The 22,541-nt window shown below is 40.5% G+C and overlaps 1 protein-coding gene and 1 long non-coding RNA gene across 2 annotated transcripts; one reads left to right on the top strand and one right to left on the bottom strand.

Moving 5' to 3' along the window:
- Positions 1–5,610: 5,610 nt before the first annotated feature.
- LOC143435123 (uncharacterized) lies at positions 5,611–7,987 on the bottom strand. The gene is made up of 2 exons (XR_013105125.1): positions 7,836–7,987; positions 5,611–7,445 (listed from the first exon to the last, which is right to left on the bottom strand). It is a non-coding gene; the product is annotated as an uncharacterized LOC143435123 (long non-coding RNA).
- A 56-nt stretch (positions 7,988–8,043) lies between these two features.
- LOC117723906 (uncharacterized) lies at positions 8,044–20,400 on the top strand. Its single transcript, XM_034523489.2, has 4 exons — positions 8,044–8,150; positions 14,032–14,158; positions 14,620–14,715; positions 16,653–20,400. The coding sequence occupies exons 1-4, from the start codon at positions 8,145–8,147 to the stop codon at positions 17,324–17,326; spliced, it is 903 nt and encodes a 300-aa protein (XP_034379380.1). The 5' UTR covers positions 8,044–8,144; the 3' UTR covers positions 17,327–20,400.
- The last annotated feature ends 2,141 nt before the right edge of the window (positions 20,401–22,541 follow it).

Here is a 22,541-nt window from a genome sequence, read left to right as displayed (position 1 = left end):
CCTTTCCCCCCTTTAGAAAACCCCTATCCCATGACCCCTTTTCCTTTCTGCATTTATACATTTTTTAAAAAAATAATGTTAATCATAAGCGTTATAAGTTTGGAATTGTTCAATCAGAGGTGTAACCCACTGACCAACCTAGATATAACAACTATCTTTGACTGGTGGAGATACATGAATATCTGCCTCCCTGTCTCCCCCCCTCTTTCTCTCTTTCATCACCTAGCTTCTCCTCTCCTCCTTCTCCTCTTCTTACTCATTTTCTTCCTCTCAGTATTCCTCCTACCTTAACTCCTCCTACACATCACCCTTCCTGTTAAAATGAAACTTTTCTCTCAAAATACAATTAGAGCATAATTATGCCAATTTGTACCAGTGAGGTACAAGATAGTCCTAATACCCCATCCATCCTTTTGTTGACTAACCAGCACCTCTGTCATTTATCCTAACTAAAACATTTAGTTCTGAACCTGGCTTTAGGATGAATGTCAGCTGATGACCATCCACTCAAATCTTTTCTCTTATGATAAATAGCTGTAAGTTTTCAACCCCATCAGAAATCCAGAATGACTGAGTTAACTATAATTGTGGGAAACACAAAGCATAGCTTCTAAAACTTAGCCAATTTATAGAGACCTCTGAACACCTGAAAAGCCCCTATACTACCGAACGTTGGAGCATCAAATCTTCAGCCTTCTGGCCCAGAATCATCTGACAGACCTTGGTGATGCAGGATTATTAAGGACTGATTACTCTGTCTAGGCAGATATAATCAGTCGACTATTCTGCATGTGTGTCCTTTTCTGGACAGTAATTTGTCTGTAGATGGAGACAGGCAATTCTTGCCTAGTGGCTGTTACCACACAACTGGAGTAACTCCAAGGATGCTCAATTTCTTCTTAGAATCCACGACAGGAAGCTGTCAGGAGCAGACAGGTCTCTAATCAATATGAACATTAATATATAAATATTTGTAGTGTCAGTTCTATGGACTTCTGATGTTTTGAAAACCAACTATCCATGTAAGGTAACCTGGACTGTTGTCTGTTCACTCCTCTCAGCTATTTCTAAATAAAATATGGAAAACACCCTAACAATAAACTCAAAAATATGAATTTGCTATAGTCCCTTAACTCATAGGTTAACTGTTCCAAATCAGTTAAAAAAGTTAAAAAAGGGCTGGGTCTAGGCATTGTATTCCTAAATGTGTTATACAGGCACAATGCCCATGAGTGTATCAATATTCATCTCATTTTTATATTAATAAGAGGCTCATACCAATGAAAACCTTAAATTTGAGATCAAAGTAAATTTTGTACCATTTAAGAAATTATAACTTCATCTTGATAATAATTATACAGATTTCTACCAATAGGTTATGGCTATGCAATAAGTCCTAGCTAATCCCCCCTGTTCCAACAAAACCACTACTTGTCCCTAGAAAGACAGACCATTATTAACCACATTAGTCCCCAAGCTCAGGGAATAGGGGCGCTGACTCTTCTTTAACTTCTTCAAGCTGATTAAGGGCGTTGAGATTTTAGAAGAGGGGTTGGGGGGAAGAGTAAGTTGATAAGCCTCTGATGCTGTGTCTTCACTGAATCCAGATGGAATTCCAGGACATCAGAGGTTTGGGCAGGTCTGCTCAGTGTGCTTGATGAGTAGATACACCAAGGCTGTGTATTCTGCAGTATACAATTCTCAGAACAAGTTTTAGTATCAAGAAAAAAAAAATTTCCCACCCCCAGGGGGCTGACATTTTTTTTAAAGATGTTGGTTCTGAAGACTTCCCCCCACCCCCCGCTTGTTAAAATTGGTTGTAGTATTTACGTTTCAGATTTTATCCCCTTACCCTACTTCCTCCCACCACCCAGAAACCTCCTATCCCATCCCCCTCCTCATGCTTTTATGATGAGGCAGTGACCGCACCTACCCCCCCCCCACTATCCCCTCTCCGTTCTCACATTCCCCCCCTCCCCCGCACTGTGTGTTCATTTTTTTTTTTATGGGACCAAGAAACTCCTCTCCCACCTATGTCCGACAAGGCCATCCTCCCCTACATATACCTCTGGAGTCTTGGGTCCCTCCCTATGTGTTCCCAGGCTGGTGGTTTAGACCCTGGGGGGCTCTGGTTGTTTGGTATTGTTGCTTTCCACCTGGGGTCACTAACCCTTTCTGCTCCTTCAGTCCTCTCACTAAGTTCTCCATTGGGAAACCCCTGATCATATCAGTGGTTAATTGTGAACATTGTCCTCTGAGTGTGTTAGTCTTTGGCTGACCTCTAAGGAGACAGCTATATCATGTTCCTCACATTATGCACTTCCGGCCATGCACAACAGTGTTTAGATTAGGTGGCTGTTCATGGGGTGAATACCCAGGTGGAATGGTCTCCTGATGGCCCCTCCTTCAGTTTCTGTTCCATGTTTTGTTTCCCTATTTGCTCCCTTGAGCATTTTTGTTTCTCCTTTTAAGTAAAACTGAGGCATCCCCTCTTGGTCTTCCTTCTTCATGAGCTTCATGTGGTCTGTGGGTTGAGTCTTCACTAATCCAAGCTTTTGGGCTAACATCTATGGAGATATGTTTGTGTAACTATCTTCTTTTGGGGGTTTTGGAAGATTACTTTCTTGCTTTTTCTAAGTTGTAGTTTCCCTCCTTGTGTTGGAATTTTCCACCAATTATTCTTTGAAGTGCTGGATTTGTGTTGAGATACTGTGTAAATTTGGATTTGTCATGGAATATTTTGGTTTCTCCATCAATAATGATTGAGAGTTTTGCTGGGTATAGTAGTCTGGGCTGGCATTTGTGTTCTCTTAGGGTCTGTATGATATCGGTCCAGGATCTTCTGGCTTTTATGGTCTCTGGTGAGAAGTCTGTTGTAATTCTTATAGGTCTGCCTTTATATGTTACTTTGCCTTTTTCCCTTACTGCTTTTAGTATTTTTTCTTTGTTTTGTACATTTGATGTTTTGACTATTATATGGCAGGAAGTATTTCTTTTCTGGTCTAAACTATTTGGAGTTCTGTAAGCTTCTTGTATATTTATGGACAGCTCTTTCTTTAGGTTAGGGAAGTTTTCCTCTATAATTTTGTTGAGGATATTTACTGGTCCTTTTAGTTGGGAGTCTTCCCCCTCATCTATACCTATTATCCTTAGGTTTGGCCTTCTCATTGTGTCTTGGATTTCTTGTATATTTTGGGTTAGTAGCTTTTTGTATTTTGCATTTTCTTTGACAGTTGTGTCAATGTTTTCCATGGTATCTTCTGCACATGAGATTCTCTCTTCCATCTCTTGTATTCTGTTGGTGATACTTGTGTCTATGACTCCTGATCTTTTTTTTAGGTTTTCTATCTCCAGGGTATTGTCCCTTTGTGATTTCTTTATTGTTTCTACTTCCAGTTTTAGATCCTGCATGGTTCTGTTTAATTCCTTTTCCCGTTTGGTTGCATTTTCTTGCAATTCCTTAAGGGATTTTTGTGTTTCCTCTTTAAGGGTTTCTATCTGTCTACCAGTGCTCTCCTTAAGTTCTTTGAGAGTGTTATTTATGTCTTTCTTAAAGCCCTCTATCATCATCATGAGAAGTGATTTTAATTCTGATTCCTGCTTTTCTGGTGTGATGGGGTGTTCAGGGCTTGCTCTGATGGGGGAGCTGGGTTCTGATGATGCCATTAACTTTGGTTTCTGTTGCTTACGTTCTTGCTCTTGCCTTTTGCCATCTGGTTAACTCTAGTGCTGCCTGTACTTGCTGTCTCTGACTGAAGCCTATCTTTCTAGTTATCTAGCTTGTGTCTGATCTCCTAGGGGTCCAGATGTTTCTGTGATCTTTTCCAGCTGCACTGATTACAGTGGTACCTCTAGGATGCCTCAGGATATGGTGCCTCCAAGGTAGTAGTCCAGCTAGGTGTCTGCTGTTCTGGGTGCAGTGTCTCCTCTAGAATATCTCAGGATATGTTGTCTGAAGCTCTGAGTTCATTTGTTCCTCTGTGGCTCTGGATTGAGTGGACCTTCCAGTAGGTCTCAGGTGGAATCCAGGATCCACACAACAGCAGACCTGGCAGAGGTCTGATCCAGGCCTCAGATCTGAGAACTAGTTTCTAAGACACTGTCCAAGTTAGAGCGCCTGGGATCCCTGCATTCTCTGGGTTCTTGGAGGTTGGGGACAGAGCTGCCACCCAAGATTTGCCCAGTGCTCTGGCCCAGACAGGAAGGAACCAGTGTTCTGATATACCCCTTTCAACAGCTGAGGTTAGCCTTTGTAAAAAGTCAGGGAAGGTTTCTTTGGGACCTTGTATGACTTGAGTAAATGGTTCAAGTGTCTTCCCAGATTCTGCACCTTTGTCCCAGGCCTTTTCACAATGCCAGAGTTTCTTCATCATATATAGCCTGCACCTCTATTTAAGCAAAGTGACCTTCACCAAGCAGTTGGTCTATGAAAATCTCTCTTTCCCTTGCTCTATTTTGTCTTGCTATCTCCCTAGCCTCATCTCTCCACCATGCAAAACATTGTAAATTTGCGTCAGGTTCTAGTATTGCTCTTGCCATATCTTTCCAGTCTTGGGGGATTATTCTATTTTCAATAGCCCAAGAAGTCAGAATTTGTTTTACAAATGGTGAATCCATTCCAAAATTAGTGATACTTTCCTTAAATTTTCTCAGATCTAACACATCCATGGGTTGCCATTCAAATAACTCATAACCTTGTGGATAAACAACATATGGAGGTTTTTGTTTTATATTAACCAGATAGACTAACGTGTGTTTTCTAATAACCCTTGATTGATTTTCTCTAGTTTCTTCAGTCTCTACCTGAGTATTTCCCTTAACTGAAATTTTAAATTCCTCCCTTAAGGTCTGTGTTCATGCTTCATAGCTCTAGTTTTGTTGATCTTCCTGTTCCTTGAGTTTCTGTAGTCTCTGTTCAAGGTTCTGCCTCAACATTTTGAATTTTTCCTTATATTGTAACTCTGGTAGTTTGCTGTCCATTTTATTTTGATTGATTAATTTTACAAGGTTATTCTCCAAGTCTTGCTTCCATTCCTCATTATTTTCTTTCTGCTGCTCAGTCTGATCTTCGAGCTACTGTATCCTCTGTTCGATCATGTTTTCAAGCTCCTGTCTCCCACCTTCATTTTCATCTTTCTGTCTCTTATTCTGATCTATAATTTCTTGTGTTTTCAATTATACTGTTTCCTCTAAGCCTTGTTACCAAGTCATAAGTCTCTCTTTCTGATGTTCATGCTGCTCCATAATTTCCTGTATCTTCTGTTCTAAGCCCTGCTTCCATAATCTTAATTTTTCTTTATGTTGTAATTGTAATATTGCAGCATCTGCCTTATTTTGATTTGCTAACATTAGTAAATTATCTTCTAGACTTTGTTTCCAAATTTTATCTCTATCTCCTTACTGTTGCTTATTTTGACCAATAAAATCCTGTACCTTTAGTTCTAGTGTTACTTGTGATCTCTTTTCCAAGGCAAGGAATTTTTTATCTACGACCCTGTCTTTTGAGAAGACATAGTAAATCAAGAGAATAAATATTGCAATACCAATAAATGATAAGGTGTCTATGTTCTCTAACTTGATTTCTGTCAAACCATTAGAAACAACATCACATAGAGCCCAACAGATATTTATTGTTTTTGTCATCTTTATGTGTCAAATGGTTATGTGTCTTTTTTATATCAAAGAATTACCTGGTCCAGAGCCCTCAGTTCACTGTTTTTGCCTGAAAACGACCTCACAGGCAGTTGTGTTCTAGGATTACCTGTTCCTCACTGCAGTTTTTACAGGGCACTGAGCAAGCCCAGCTGCAGGCTGAGAGCTGCTCCTGACCCTGGCCGTAGCTCTCTGTCTGGGGGTTGGGAGAGGAAGCCTCTCTGAGGCTCTTTGTAGGCCCTCAGACCCACTCAACTTTCAATACACGCTGGTGCAGTCTAGAAGGCTGCCCGAGAAGTATTCAGGGGTTGGGGACAATGAACTTTTATCTCAGGTTAGTTGAGTCCTAAGTAATAAGTTGGACACCAATTTGTTGTGGTAAATCCCTGAACCATTAAGTCCAGTTAAGGAAAACACAACTCAATATTTATGATGATAAACTGTAAGCCTAGATTGGGCAGATTTACCATTGCACTACTCTATTCCCCAGCTATGAGACCCCTTACAACTTGCTGTTTTTCTAGGCCTTGTTCTCCTCCATTGTCTTTCCACCTTGTCCTTCCAGCTCCGGCTCCTTTGTCTCTCTCTCAGTCAAGTTCCTCTTCTGACTTCTCTTCCAACTCCTCCCCTAAGCCCTTTTCTCCACCTCTCCTTCTACTGCCCAATCACCAGCTCTAGCCTTTATTTTAGAAATTCAATTTGACAGAAGGTTCACAAGATTTAGTCCTCCTTCCCAGCCCCTCCGGAGTGGAACTAACATCAAAACCTGAGGCTGGGGCTATCCACAACAGAATTCAGCTCCGTTTCACTTAAAGGTGCCCTTCTAAGACGTGAACCACATATTTTATATTTTTCTGTTCCAAGCTTACTAAGCTTGTGCAAAATACTCTTCATGAGACTTAGCCAGAGAATAAATCTCTGCTGGGCTTTTTTTGACACTTCCTTTGACAATGCAATTAATATAAATCTCTTTACCTTAGATTCAGGTAATCTTGTCAGACAAGGGCAAAAAGCAGCCACATTCTTCACCAAAATATCACAAAAACATTTTCTAGAACACATACTGAAATTCTCTAAAACCTCTTGGGCCAGGTTTGCACAGTTAGAATCACTTTCAGTAACAAAGTCTTCCATATTCCTATTAGGGTAGCCCCTTAAGCCCCATTTAAAGCATTCCAATGTTGCCAAATTCACATTCTTCCCCAAATCCACATTCTTCCAGACAAAAGCATGGTCAGGCCTAAACCCAAGTCCCTGGTACCAACTTCTGTCTTACTTAGGGTTTTACTGCTGTGAACAGACATCATGACCAAGGCAAGTCTTATAAAGGACAACATTGAATTGGGGCTGGCTACAGGTTAAGAGGTTCACTTCAGTGTCATCCAAGGGGGAACGTGGCAGCATCCAGGCAGGCCTAGTACAAGAGGAGCTGAGAGTTCTACGCCTTCATCTGAAGGCTGCTAACAGACTACTGCTCCCAGACAGCTAGGAATGGGGGTTTGTAACTTTGACTCAAGCATGAACTGCACAAGAATAAACCTTCCAAAGAAGAGATGGGAATTCTCAATACTCCATGTTTCCAGTGTAACTTCTTTAACACATTGTCCTCATTTGACAGTAATAAGAATATATTTCTGATATCTTTGTATTCAAGAAGTAATCATCTTGGAGTTCTGCTTAGGAGAAATGTGGGAAGTTCAAGGCAGATACCACTGATGTTCAAATACGACAGTTCAAATACAAACGATGACAGGATCAGCAGAGAGTCAGGAAATTTGATAAGGAACATCAACCTAACAAGAGACAGAAATCTTATTGTGCACGATTGATCAGGTCTCAGGACACAGACCAGTGTGATCCCAGGAGCTCTGCCCCTCCTCTTGGGAGACACAGAGAAGGAAAGAGTGAGCTCAGAGAACACCTGTGGTTACTGGCTTTGAATTCTAAGTCTTGTGTCTTAAAGCACCAGACATGACAGGCAGAGTCACCAAGGATGCTTTCAAGAGCATCTTACAGAGATGATGCTCAGTCCTAAATTAACTTTTGCTTCCGTATTTTTAAGTAAAGCAAGTCATGAATTTTCAATGTGCTAGTAAGATACTTTAAATTCCTTTAAAATCACAGCGTTGTAGCTGAAATAACTAGGAAACCTGGTAAACATCACTGTGAAAGGGTCGACTCACAGGCTAACATCGCGTGCTGAGACCACAGAAGTTTAAATGAGTCCAAATGCCAGTGGCTGCCCATCTGCAGATTCTGTTCCTTCCCAAATTCACCTGCAAGCAGTTGGTCAGGAACCCAGGCGGTGAACCAACCCATTTTGTGGGCTCCAGGAAGTGCCTCGCAATGACTTGTGGGAAATGTAGTCGGAACCACTGTGACGTCATCAGAAGGCTGGCCATTGGAACCAAACTTGCTCATTTGATTTTCAAACTTAACTTCTCCCCAGGTTAGGCGACTGTCCTATTGAGAGCTGCGTTTGGATCTCTGACATGGAGGTTGGTGCAGGGAACAGCGCAGTCTTGCAGATCTGAGGGACCGTCCAGGGCGCGGGAAGGAGTTTATTTGGGCTTGTTGTGAGACAGGCGAAGCTGCTGACCTGGAGGTGCTGTGCTGACCTAGGCTAGGGAAGAAGGTTGGAAACAACAGGGTGGCAAGGGCAGGCTGGGTCTGCTGCCTGCCTGTGCCTGAGATGCTGAAGTCAGCGCACTCATCTTTACTGGGGAAACGTGCTCTCCTTAGCTGACCCCTGCTCACCTGGTTGTAGTCAGAATCTCAAGTCTTACAGAACACGTGGACGTCTAGCGCCCTACACTTTATGTCCTTTCTAGTACTGAGTTTAAGCTCACAAATCCTCCTAAAGTTCCTAGTGTCCAGGAACAGAGTCTTGTGGGGGTGATTGTTATGTGGGGTGTTAGTTCTTTTTCTTTTGGAATGAATTGTTAGATATGAAGTGTTTATAAAAAGATAAAAGAGGTAAAGAGAGTATGTTCTGTGGGTGAGGTATGGGGAAGAAGATGTCTCAATGGGCCCCTGTAGAGGCATCTCTTCCGGTGAGGGACCAGCCACACACTGGTATAGTATAGAATAGAGTTTATTGAGGGCATGGGGACGGGAGCCAAAAGGGTAGTACAGTCAGAGAGAGAGAGAGAGAGAGAGAGAGAGAGAGAGAGAGAGAGAGAGAGAGAAGCAGAAAAGCAGGCATAGAGAAGTAGAGGCCTGCCATGACCACATGGAGAGAGAGGAAGAGGGGGGGAGGGGACAGAGAGGCAAGAGAGTAAGATAGAGAGAGGGTAAGAGAGTAAGAGATTAAGAGAGAGAGGAGGGGGCAAGCAGCCCCTTTTACAGTGGACCAGGCCTACCTGGCTGTTGCCAGGTAACTGTGGAGGTGGAGTTTAGACAGAATACTAACAAGATATATGGATGCCTCGGTTTTAACTATAATTCGGAATGTACAAGCCTGTCACCAGAATCATCAGCATACATGGTGATATGGCCACAGAATGATCTTGTAACTGGTATGTATGAACCGGTGTTTGCACAATACATATTATTATAGAATTTGCCCTTCTACTTAAAAATCTCTAGACAACAATACCTTAGCAATTCTTAGTCTGTGTTCTATCCAAAATTTGGATGTATCTTCCATATGGAAGAATTGTAGTAAGTCCTACAATACTCCCACCAACTCGACCATAAGACTCCCCGAGCTCCTCCTAATATTTGGCTGTAGGTGGCTGCATCTGTTTCAGTCAGATGCTGGGTTGATCCTCTCAGAGGACATTGAACTGAAGCTCCTCTCTGCAAGACTAACACAATGTTATCAATTGTATTAGGCATTGGTTCTTGCCTGTGGAAAGGGTCTCAAGTTGGATTAATCAAGTGTTGGCCATTCCCTCAGTGTCTGTTCCATCTTCCTCTGCACTTCTTGTAGGTAGGAGAAATTTTAGGTGAAAGGTTTTGTCCTCAGATCAGTGTCCTTATCTCTCCAATGGGGGTCTTGCCTGACTACAGGAGGAAATCACTTTAGGCCCCATATTCTCCACTGCTAGGAACTCAGCTAGAGTGACCCTCATAGACTCCTTGAAGCCTCTTGCATCCCTGCTCTCAGAGTTTTTCCAAAAATCCCCCTTCCCCTGCCCACCATAGAATTCCATTCAGTCTACTGGCCCTGTCTCCCAGGCTCTCCCTACACCTTATCCCCCATCACCCATGCCCCTTCCTAACCCCTTCCCCACCCACCTCCTTCTCTCCATCCACTCCTCATGACTATTTTATTTCCCCTTCTGAGTGAGATCCAACCATCTTCCCTTGAACCCTGCTTATTATTATTGCTGCTGTCATCTTTATTTACCAATCAGAACCAACTGGGGTCTGGGTCCTTCAGTGTCTCATATGCAGACACTGTGTAAGCTGTTTGGGGCACCAAGATTAGCATTAGAATACAAGGAGTATTAGGCCAAGCCCTCTTCATCTATGCCATTGCCTGGTCTTTTCACCTTGTCTAACATTTCCTGTATGTTTCCTTCCCACAGATTTCTCTCTTCATTTGCTTCATATACTTAGCTTATTTTATCTAGATCACCTACTTTATTTGTAAATTCTTGCATGCTATCTTCTGCCAGTTCTTTCCAATGTAAGGTTTTTTTAGGTTTTCATTTAGGATTATTGGGCTAGATTTTAGGTCACTGCTGCTAGAGTCCTGTTCAGGGTTTCTCTTTATTGAATTTCAGTTTCAAATCCTGGGATGTTTTGTTATTTCCATCATTCTAAAGTTTTTGGTTTCTGGAACATCAAAGAAGCATTTATTCTCCTTATGATCATTGTCTTTAATGCTACTGGGATGCTTCTTCGTGCCTTTCTGAAACATTTTGTTGTCTTTGATGAAGTTTATGGTTGTCTTCTAAGGTCTGTGTCCTAGTGCTCATCTAAGCAACGTGTAATGGCAAGTGTTTCTATCTTGTGTGATAGTGGGTAGAAGCCAACATCATCTTTTTCATTGCTTATTTTGATATGCGATCTGACAATATGGTTTTCAGGAGAAAATGCAGGCGTGACAGAGCAGTCATGCCTATCTGCTGCAAACTTATATGTTGTTTTGTTTGTTTTGTGTGTCTAAATTCATAACAGCTTCTTTTATTCTTTCTAGTTATAAAAGAACTCTATAGTCTTTTAACCCAAATGAAATATTTTTCTTTATATTCCTTTTTTCTGTGGTTTTGGGGTCATCTTAATGGGGTTGGATATGAAGTTCTTTCCTTTGAATGAACTTTAATTAAATCACAAAACTAAAACAATCTGGGAATTGTGGTACACATGGTTAATTTGGGAAACTATTAAATGGCATCAAAGGATGCATATGGTCATTTTTGACAATGTGGACGATGTTAGGTTTGGGAGCACAGTCCAAGGAGAAGAAGAGCAGGAAAGAGTCTGGGAACAACAGATGAGACTGTTTATTAGTACACACAGAGAGGGGCACCAACTCTCCTGGAAGTATGGGATGGGGAGTTGAGTGAGGAAAGAAATCTGGCTTGTACCTTTTATAGCATGAGGGTTTTGGGAATGAGGAAGTGGATGCTGCTCTAGGAGTCCCCTGCTGGTCTGCAGTCTCCCCTTCCTGGTGTTGTCTGCTTAGGCAGACAGATTACCTTGAGATACAGGAGATACCCAAACACATCCTCCCTGGGTTGTAGCAGACAAGGAAGGTTAAGGAAAGTCAGCTGCATTCACACAGGAATCCTGTTTTTAAAGGCAAGAAACCTAACACAGTCAGTCACACATTGAATCTAAAGGATTGTGAGTCAAGTGAGAGATGCAGTTTTTATCCCATTGTCCAGTAATCTCATGAAGAGGAAACCTGCAGGAATGTTGATCAACACTTATTCTTCTTCATTTACATAAGATGCAGGAATCTTAGTGTACTGATGCTGCCCTGAATTGAGGGGATTTAAGGTCCCAAATGGCAAAGTGTGGAATGGGTGGATCAGGGAAGGAAAATAAAGAAAAAAACTTAAAGAAGACAAAAGCAATAGCTGGGAACAGGATGTCTTGTATAAACTGTTGACACAAAGGCAAGCAAGTTTATTAAAAAATACAGCATGGAATATTGTATTGGTAGATGAAAAATGGCCAAGTTCACCTGAGACCTAAATCATTCAGTTTAGGCAGTAAGAGCACAGGATACTTCAGAAACTGCTGCCTTAGGGAAGATAACTGCAGTGGCAGAAGAAGTGTGGAATCCCCTGTAACTGCAACAATGACTTCATGGCAATGTGTCCTCTGTCTGATTAGCCTGGCCAAGTCCCCTACTCGATGAAGACAGAGAACTAAAGTTCCCATTGTCCTTTCATAGGGCCTTTGAGAGTGTGTTGTTTTGGTATAAGCCCCACAGTGACTAAACTTACTGGTAAATTTTCTAATTACAATGTGATTCGTATAATTTGATTCCATTTGTCTACAAATTCATTTATTGTTCTACCCATTGGCTGCTCAAACTCCTGACCGTTTGTGCAGTATCATTTGGATCTCTCTGTGCGTGCTCAAGAAGCCAGCCCTTCCCAAATACATCGTACGATATATGTGGACCTTCATTGTATTTGTCATTTCTGATTGTGCATATTTGGGTTGAGAAGTATCTTCACCCTCACCATGGCTCCCTACTGGGAAGAATTTACACAATGTGTGCTATATTATAATATAATGATGGGACACTAAAGTTCCATTTTTTTCCCAAGATTTAACTATTTGTTTATTTTTTTTATCATGCTAGCTATAGTATTATGCACTTGAAGTATTCTTATGTGAGTATAGGAAATGTTAATTTAGGAAATTCTCTATAAGATCAGGCTGTGTGCCAGCCTGTAGAACAATTTCCTAGTGATTGGTGGAGCATGGCACATACTAATATTCAAGGTGGAACTCTGAGACGGTAGCCCTGGATTGTATAGAGAAGCAGGCTGAGCAAGCCATTATAGGAAGTCTACGAACAGAACCCCTCCATTATCTCTAATCATTTCCTGCCTCCTGGTCTCTGTTCTGTTTAAATCCTTGTCCTGACCTTCTTCAATAATGAACTCTGCTATGGAAGTGTAAGCCCAGTAAACTTTGTTTTGTTTTTGTTGTTTTGTTTTTCAAGACAGAGTTTTTCTATATATCCCTAGCTGTCCTGGAACTCACTCTGTAGACCAGGCTGGCCTTGAACTCAGAAATCCAACTGCCTCTGCCTCCTGTGTGCTGGAATTAAAGGCATGCGCCACCACTGCCCAGCGCCCTATAAACTCTTTTTTTAACCAAGCTGATTTTTGCTCATGGAGTTTCATAGCAGGAATAGAAGCTCTAACTAAGAAATTTGTGTGTTTGTATTTTGTTACCATTCATGTCTAATAGATTGTCTGATCCTTTCTAACAGGAGTTGTGGACAGTTGTGAGTGGCCATGAGGCCTCTAGGAATCAATCCCCATGTCCTGTGAAAGAGTACTCAGTGCTCTTAATTACTGAGTCATCTGTCTAGCTTTAACACAGTTTTTAGTTGCCCTCATTCTCCATCTAATGTCTCTTTAAAGCACTATACCATAGGAGTTTCTAGGACCTGTGATCTGCTTCACTTAAAGATGAGTACTGTGTTGCAAACAGTACCACATCAGGAGTATTTTAAGATTCTTAATTACCTATATCAGAAGTGCTTCCTGCTCTCCTCTCACTTAGGGTCACCTTTAGATTTATATGCAGAAGCACATGATGCCTCTTTGTATTTATGTTATTACTGATGGTTTTATTTAGCATAATGTGTAAGTTAATTGTGCTTATGTCTATTCCAGTATAGTTTCCAAATGAATGAGACCCAGACAATGATTTGTTTATTTGGTGTTTGCTCAATTACAGGGGGATTTCTTATAATCTATTTTTCTAATGCTAGACTGGCTACATCCCCATCAATCTCCTCAAATTATTGCTGTTTTTTATCTTTCCTGAATTATCTGTGCTCCATCAATGTGTCTGGGGCAGGGGTGGAGCATTTGACTTGGGCATTGCTGCTGATCCACCATGACTACTAAAGACCCGTCCTTACATCTTTCCTTCCCCTCCTTATTTCTTTTATGTTGTGGACCTTACTTGCAAACCCCAGTCCTGTCTTCGAAGACCTGCCTACCTGTATCCACCTTCATAATTGCCTGTTGCAAGTTTTATTTAACCAATATTTTAAAGTGGGGAGCCAGTTTTACACAAAAATTGCTGGCGAATTCATGGCAATTTACTTGTCTTGAGATAGCCAGATATTGGGGTACAGAATTTAGCACTTGAATAAATGGAAGCCCTACACTGACCCCAAACAATAATGTCTGATACTTACACTTTTTTAAATTTTATTTTTTTCAGGATATGCTGTCATTCTGGGATGTGGTCATTTATTTCTCTGCAGAGGAGTGGGAATTACTGGGTCCTACTCAGTGGAACTTGTACAGGGATGTGATGTTGGAGAATTACAACAACCTTGTGTTCCTGGGTGAGGATACCTTCCATGTTGAATTTTTATTTAATTGTAAGCATGAATGTTGCCTCCTTTGTGCAGTATCTCATGAAAATTTCTACAACCATCAGAGAGGTCCACAGGGCTACTCTTAAGGAAAATTTAAATTATTCCTATAGCTTTGCGCTATCTCTTCTTGGGTTTATACCACCTTGTAAATGTATCATTTGTCCTAGAATATACATGATACACCCTAAAGAGAACAACACACACTTCAGTTGTAAAAGTTCTCCTTGTAACCAAGGGTATGAGGCTCAGGCCCTGGAGTTTCCAAGGTCCTCCTCAGCATTCTGATGTGGCCATCAGAAAACACATAAGAACTGGTCCTCTATACTCCTTTATTGTGTCTTCTCATTCCTGAAGCAAACAGACCTTGAGGGACATTTTATTTCCCACATGACCACAGTAACAATGTTTTTCCATTTTTCCATAAACAGGTCTTGCTTCCTCTAGGCCATACCTAGTCACGTTCCTGGAGCAAATACAAGAGCTTTCAGATATGAAGAGTCAAGCAGACATCACTATGTACACAGGTGTGTCAGAAGCAGGGTGTCAGAGAAGAGAGCGAGAAACGCTAAGATCTAACATAAATCCATTGATACACAGTATTATGGTATAAGTCATCTTTTTAAAAATTAAATATATATATATATAATTTTTTTTGTACTTATTCACCTCACATCTGGCTCACTACCCCCGACCTGGTCACCCCTTCCCACAATTCTTCATTTGTCTGCCATCTTCTTCAGCTCTCAGCTGGTGGGCTCCATGCTCTGTGTCCCCCACCCCCTGACCCTGCCACTTCAATACTCTGTAATCCTAGGTGCTTTCTTTCCCACTGAGTACAGCCACGGCAGCCCAGCTAGTAGATAGAGTATCTTTCACATACAGACAACAGCTGTTGGGATAGCCTGTTTTCCAATTGTTCAGGACTCACATAATGATCAAACTGCACCTCTACTACATATGAGAAGGGAGACCTAGATCCAGCCCATGTATGTGCTTTGATTGGTTGTTCAAATTCACAGCCCCAAGGATCTAGGTTAGTTGACTCTATTGGTCTTTCTGTGGACTTCATATCCCATTTGAGTCCTGCAACATTTTCTCCTCTTCCTCCTTAGGAGTCCCCATGCTCCATCCACTATATTTGGCCGTGGGTGTCTGTATGTGTGTGAGTCAGCTGCTGGGTGGAGCCTTTCAGAAGATCACATGTTCGTTCGCTTTTCAAAATCTAATTTTCTATCTTTTTCTGTCAAAGGTGGACCTAATCTTACATTTATAATGCTTTGAGTCCCATTACTTTGCTTTCTTTCAACCATGAGATTAACTTGTGTTTCCGATGACTGCCAAAGCTCGGTCATTTCTATGTAATCTTTAACTTGAGTATGTATTTTTTTTATGAGATATATGTACATTTATATTTAAAAGTGATGAGTCATCTTGGCCAGGTCCCAAATGAATGAGACAGGGACTATAAGACTTCTTTGATAAACTTTACCACACAGTTACTGGGACACTAATAATCAGCTAATCCTCTAAGGTAATCTGGCTAGCTCCCAGAAATAGTCCCCATGATCCTTGCATTTTAGTGTTGTTCTGGCTCTCTGAGCTTCAGGGGACTTCACATGATGTCTGTCTAGAACCCCTTCTTATAGTGAACACCCCCTTTCTGTTCTTCCCTGGGGTAGCAGAAGTGCAGCAGATTCTTTCTTCTGTCTGCGGCCATTGGCTGATCAGCTTTTATTGACAAGTTAGAGGGCAAATGAGGAACAATATTTACACAAACTTGAGATGGGAGATTCTAAGAATGAACAGTTCAATGCCATTTCTAGATGACACAAACATATGGGGGTATTGGAATCAAGCATTTGAATAATGCATGGATAATCTTCATAAAATGCACAAAAGCATTATGCCTAAAGATGTGCATAAATATTTTTTCTTGAATCTTTATTTAGTTATTAAAGAGTGTCTTCAGTTGCCATTCAAAACTTCTGAAACAAAACTCTATACTTAGGCTATAGATATAATATTATATACACATATACTATATAAATATTGTTTATTCAAGTGTTTTTTCGAAATTAGACTAATTTATACTTGGTTTGTTTTTAAGTACTCATGACATTTCAGTATCTCTTTAAGGAGCTGATTTGCATTTGCATAATGCCCTTATGGGTTTTCTTAGTGGATATGATTCTTTCATAGATGTTTCATTTTGTTTAATATTCTATTTGTTCCGTGTTGTATGTTGCCATTGTCTTCTTTCTTCAAGGAAGTCTACATGATTTTCACTTATTCTGTGTTTTAAATTGTACTGCACTGAATACAGGTACAGAAAATTGAATGTAGCTTCAGATTAATACAGACAAATCCAAGTACAAGTAAATGTTTGTTTTTTAAAAGCTTTCAGTATGAATATACACATTTTTGATCTATTTTCATTCATTTCTCAACTGTTACTAACCAGGGGGAAACTGCTACACATTCAAAGAACGTGGTAATATCTTTGAAGGGAAAGAAGCATTTCAAGATCATCAGATAATTCATTTAGGAGAGAAGCCCTACAAATGTGAAGAGTGTGGCAAGTCCTTCCGCTATCCATATTTACTTTCTGACCACAAAGGAATTCACACAGGAGAAAGACCCTACAAGTGTGACATCTGTAGCAAGACCTTCCATTGTTCATCAAGACTTTTTGAACATAAGAAAATTCACACAAAAGAAAAAGTCTACAAGTGTGAAGTATGTGACAAGGCTTTCAGTTATGCATCAAGACTTTATGTTCACATGAGAATTCATACAGGAGAGAAGCCATACAAGTGTGAAATATGTGGGAAGGCCTTCCACTCTCCACCATCTCTTTGTCAACACATGAAAATTCATACAGGAGAGAAACCCTACAATTGTGATGTATGTGGCAAGGCCTTCCGCTTTCCATGTTTACTTTCAAAACATAAGATAAGTCATACAGACCAAAAACCCTACAAGTGTAAAATTTGTGGACAATTCTTCCATGCTGAATCATCACTTCGTGCACACAGGATAAAGCATACAGGAGAGAAACAGTACAAGTGTAAAGTATGTGGCAAAGCGTTCCAACATTCTTCAAGTCTTTACAAACATAAAAAAATTCATACATGAGAGAAACCCTACAAATACGAAGTATGTCGCCTGCCATTCCATTGTCCATAATTACATTCTGAAAAGAAGAGAATCCATACAGGTGGAAACCCAAAACTTGTGATGTATCAGTCAATGTATCCCCTAGAACTTTCCAGATTCATTCCATTTCATAACTCATTCTGGAGAGAAGCCATACAAACCTGAGGAATGTGGAAAAGCCTCCTTTACAAAGTCCTACCTATGTCTACACAAATTACCTCACAATGGAGAGACTATTTACAAATGAAAAGAGTATGTCAAAGTGCTCTACAAATTTAGGGATGAACCAAAGAATTTATTCTGCAGAAAAACCATACAAATGTAAAAAATGTGGCAAATACTTTTGAAGTTCCATTGCATGGTCTGAACAGAGAATAATTCTATTAAAGATAAATACTACACATGTGAAGAATGTGGCCAACACTATTATTACCAGTCTTCTGGTCTCAAGCAACATTAAAGACTTCATCTATGAGACAAACCACACAGGTGTGAAGAATGTACTAAAGTCTTTTGGACTTACTGAAAATATGGGAGAAACCTCATGTTCATAGTAGATTGAAATGTCACAAGTGTGAAAAATATTGCAATCACCTTAATAAGCTTTCTTATATTTCTTAGCACAAGGTAGTTCAAACTGGAGAGAAATAGTAAAAATGTTAAATGTTCATAAAATCTTAACAGTTCTTCAGACCCTAAAAGTTATCAACAGCTTCATACTGAATTGAAGCCCTATAAATTTGGGGAGTGTAGTAAAGGCTTTGGAATCCTTCATACACCCATGTCAAAAGTGGAGCTGTCAGTCTGTGTGGATGTCCTTCTGGGTTTGGGGATGATCCTTCATTGTCATCTTTTTTGTTTCTTTTAGAATTGAAGCCCTTGTTCTATACCAGTATGTAGAAAAGTAGTCACTTGTTTGTATGTTGTAGGAGCTCACACAGAGATTGCCTTGAGTCTCACATGCCACATGGACTGTGGTCTTTCATGCTGTTGTAATTATTAAATTATTTGTGGACCTTTCAAGTTGTAGCCTATTTTACTTATGAAGTGAGGGTAAGGTTGGGGAAAGGGAAGGAAGGTTTTGCTTAAAAGCTTTTAGGATAAAGCTAGCATGTTTGGGAACACACTGAATTGTCACCAAGACCACACCCATGTTAGTGTTCCCAGTACCTTCAAGATAGGATGAGGTAATTATCTCTGAAGGTTGTCCTCTCACCTCCATGTATGGGCCCCCACAGAAACATAAATTTGTGTGCCCAGAAATAAACATAAATTACACTTTTGAAATGACTTTGTGTTTTATGTGGACAAGAATTGTATCTCACTTGTTAGCACCATGAGTTCTTGAATCATTTGAGTTGCAAGCCTCTGGTTGACATGTAGGATTCATCTTCATTACTTTAATTGATTTCAGAAGGCCTGTTGATTGTGATTGTAAGCACCTGTTGACTGAGATGCTGAGGTATGAGATAATACCCTGAGAACAACTACTCATCAATCTCCTTCTTCCTGACTGTGGAAGGAACATGAGCAGCTGCTTTAAGTGCCTCTTGTTGTAACTTTCTCACCACCTGCTGTGGTTGGAATAGGAATTGCCCTAGAGCTCAATGCTTAATCATCAGGTAGTGGTGCTGCTGGATAAGGATTCAGAAGTGTGGCTTCATTGGTGTTAAGGTGTCACTGGGGGTCATAGTTGAGGTTTCGAAAGCTCAGACCCAGTGTCCCCTCTTTTACTGACTATGGGTCAGTATGGATAATTCCCAGCTGCTTCTCCAGTTCCATGTCTGCCTGCATTCCAATGTGTTACCTAGCTTGCTCCCCACAATCATAATGGACAAACCTCTGAAGCTGGTAAGAAGCCCCAATCAATGCTTTCTTACATGAGAGTTGTCCTGGTTTGGTGTCTCTCCATAGCTATAGAGCACTGAGTAAGATTCCATGGTTGTGATGGTTTGTATATGCTCTTCCCAGGGATTGGCACTGTTAGGAGTTGTGGCCTTGTTGGAATAGGTGTCCACTGTAGGCATGGACTTAAGACCCTCATCCTAGCTGCCTGGAAGTCAGTCTTCTACTGACAGTCTTCAGATGAAGGTGTAGAACTCTCAGCTCTGCCTGCACCATGCCTGTCTCAGATGCTGCCATGCTCCCACATTGATAATGGACTGACCCTCTGAACCTGTAAGCCAGCCCCAAATATATGTTGTCCTTTATAAGACATGCCTTGATCATGGTGTCTGTTCACAGCAGTACTACCCTAACTAAGATAGTGGTAGACAATGAAATTGAGCTGTGGGCCAAATTAAACCCTTCAAGTTGCTCTTGTGTGCATATTTTCTCACTGCCATGAGGACACTTACTAAATCTTCATGCCAAAAGCAAGTTTCAATGTGACATTTAATACATATGAATCATGTACTTTTTCCCTTTTCCTATTATTATCCTCCATTTTGTCTGTCTCCAAAAAGTATTTGCTCTTCTCTTTACTTATGTAGCTACACACATATCTAGATGAACAACACAGATGTAGAGCAAACAGTGTCCAAAACTATAGAAACGTTAGTGACTTCTGGCTGCCTGACAGTCACACAGATTCCCCTGCAACTCTGGAACATTCATCTCTTCAACCTATTGGCCCAAAACATCTGACAGGTTTTTCTGTAAAGCAGCAAATATGATGGAGTTCTCTCTCTTGTCCTGACAGAGTTTGACAGTTGACTTTCTTTGTGTCCTGCTTGTCCACAGCTTGCACAATATATGGTCAGAAGTTGAGACAAGGGACGTTTCTTGTCCAGTGGCTGCTTGTCACATTTGCAGCAAACTCCATAAGGAGGTTCTTCAGTGTTCATCATCTTCTTTGAAGGACTCAGTGGGTTTGCCAAGAGCCAGCATTTCTGATTGTCAATAATTCATAAAACACCCTTCAATGTCATATTCTACAGATTTCTGATGCTTCTGAAGACCATCCTACATTCTCAGTATATTACCATGGGCATATGTTGCTTGTCCCTAGCTATTTACTGTCTTATTAACTTATAAAATGTCTGTGACTTAACTAAACTAGTATGTGTTGAGGTTTTGTCTTTTACTATCTATTGTAATGCTAAGAGCAGGCCCCCAAGACCTGGAGTGTGTGCTTAGTCCTTGTGATCCTGCCCCACTTCATTTCTGATGGGTCAATAAGGAGCCAACAGGCTAACAGCTAGGCAGATGGGACATAGGTACTGTTCAGGTTTCCTGGGCTTGGGATCAGAGAACCAGGAGAAGAAGAATGTATGGGTGGGAAAAGAAGAAGCTGCTGTGGGTTAGGTGAGCCATAAAAAAAAAGTGACTCTGTGAGCTGGCCAATTGAAGTTTAGGACAGCCCAGATGAAATACAGCTAATATTATCAATAGGAAATTGGATTCTGATAGCATCAATGCTGGGTGTCCACCCATCCTTTGCACTATGTAAGGCTTATTGTAAATATAAAAGTTGCGTGTGTTTTTATTCAGGAACTAAACGGTAAAGGCGGGATCAAAACCCTGGACCAGGATTAAAATATTCCTACAACATACGGCATCTCAACATCTGGCAAAAACTCTTTAAAAAAAAAATTGATTTGAGATTACCAAATGGAAAACATATGCCATTCATTTTAGCGTAGGAGACAGGAAGAACTGGTTTCTTAGCTGTACATTTTCTGAAAGACACATGGTGTTTGGGACTAGGAGAAAATTCATGCTGATTGAGTGCACAAAATCCTGGGGTTCATATCATAAGCTAAGACACAGCTGCAGCCCCCAAGTGGACACTGACAATACACTCACTGGTGGGCTCTGTGCTGATGCTAGGAGCCCTACTGTGCAATGAAGCAGGCTGTTCAGAGGGCAGAAAGCATGGCTGCATGCCTCTCACAATCAAAATCAAAATCAAAATAAAGAGTAAATGAAAACGTAAATTGTCAATGGTATCTTAAGCTACTGGGTTCTTTCAATATATACATATATATATATGTGTGTGTGTATATATATATATATATATATATATATATATTGCCTCACTGTTTTTTTTCTGAGAGTAGAGGAATGCTAATCTGTGTTTTCCATTGCTACAACAACTCACACATACAACTGACTCAAATTCATGCCATATTGGCCATATATTGTTTTTATTTATATATGTATTTCTCTGGCCCTATACACCTGACCTCACGTGCAAGTTGTATCACCATAGATAAAGTCCCTAGAAGCTGAATATCTCCCCCTCTGAAGAGGCCATCCAGATGCAAAGATGTTGGTAAAATTTTGTTACATCTACTCCCATCTATGTCTATTACATCTTCAATTTCTATGTCATTGGTGTGTGGTTTTGGCTTTGATCTCTGATAATATAGCAGTTTAACAGAATACTTGATTTTTGTGTTCTATGCTGAATTTTTTGCTTTATCTATTGAAGTTGTTTTGTCCTTGATTACATCCAGAGCAGTGGCTTTTTTTTAACAGCAGGCATTAAATCTTTTAATTGAACTGTTGCTGAATTCCTCTGATGGTGACAGGGAATGGTTGAATCAAATTTGATTTTGTATATATATGGTCTATCAATCTATCATCTATCTATCTATCTATCTATCTATCTATCTATCTATCTATCTATCTATCTGTTTATCTATCTATGCATCTGTGCAAGGGAAGTCCAAGAGTCTACTAGTTGTTCAGTCCCATTAGGATGGATGTCTCAACAAGTCTTTTGTATAAGCAAGAATCCTGAAAGAGTAGGCTCCAATAGATGTGCTGTAAAATAAATGCAAGCAGCTGGATGTTGCTCTGCTTCTCATCTTAGGGTTGACTTAACTTAGCTCTTGGATTAAAAGTATGTGCTAGAGCTGAGCCACTCTACAACAAGTTCCACTGACTATCACTCCTAGTGACCCTCTAGGATAAATTTTGCTTCCAGACCCCACAACCCTAGATGATTCAGTTTGTCTAGAAGATTTGGTGTCAGAGGGTGGAGTGGTCCTACAAGGAGCTACAAGAAACTACACATATTCCAGGGCATTTCCAGTCTACTAGGTTTCCTTGTTACCAGACACATGGTTTTAAATTTCATTCATCTTTTCCAACTCTATCTCCCTTCATACCATACCCAACTTGACACTTCAACATTCATCCCCAATCATCTGTAATTCTTCCATATCATCTATTCTATTTTTCCTTC

Source organism: Arvicanthis niloticus, chromosome 19 (genome assembly GCF_011762505.2).
Source record: "Arvicanthis niloticus isolate mArvNil1 chromosome 19, mArvNil1.pat.X, whole genome shotgun sequence".
NCBI lineage: Eukaryota > Metazoa > Chordata > Mammalia > Rodentia > Muridae > Arvicanthis > Arvicanthis niloticus.
Note: the sequence above shows the minus strand (reverse complement) of the source record. Positions and strands in the feature narration are given on the sequence as shown.

What these genes read in the sequence shown, in the direction of transcription:
- LOC117723906 (XM_034523489.2), top strand. An exon ending in CAACAACCTTGTGTTCCTGG is followed by an intron (nt 14,159 to 14,619) that starts GTGAGGATACCT and finishes TTCCATAAACAG; the next exon opens with GTCTTGCTTCCTCTAGGCCA. An exon ending in AGACATCACTATGTACACAG is followed by an intron (nt 14,716 to 16,652) that starts GTGTGTCAGAAG and finishes GTTACTAACCAG; the next exon opens with GGGGAAACTGCTACACATTC.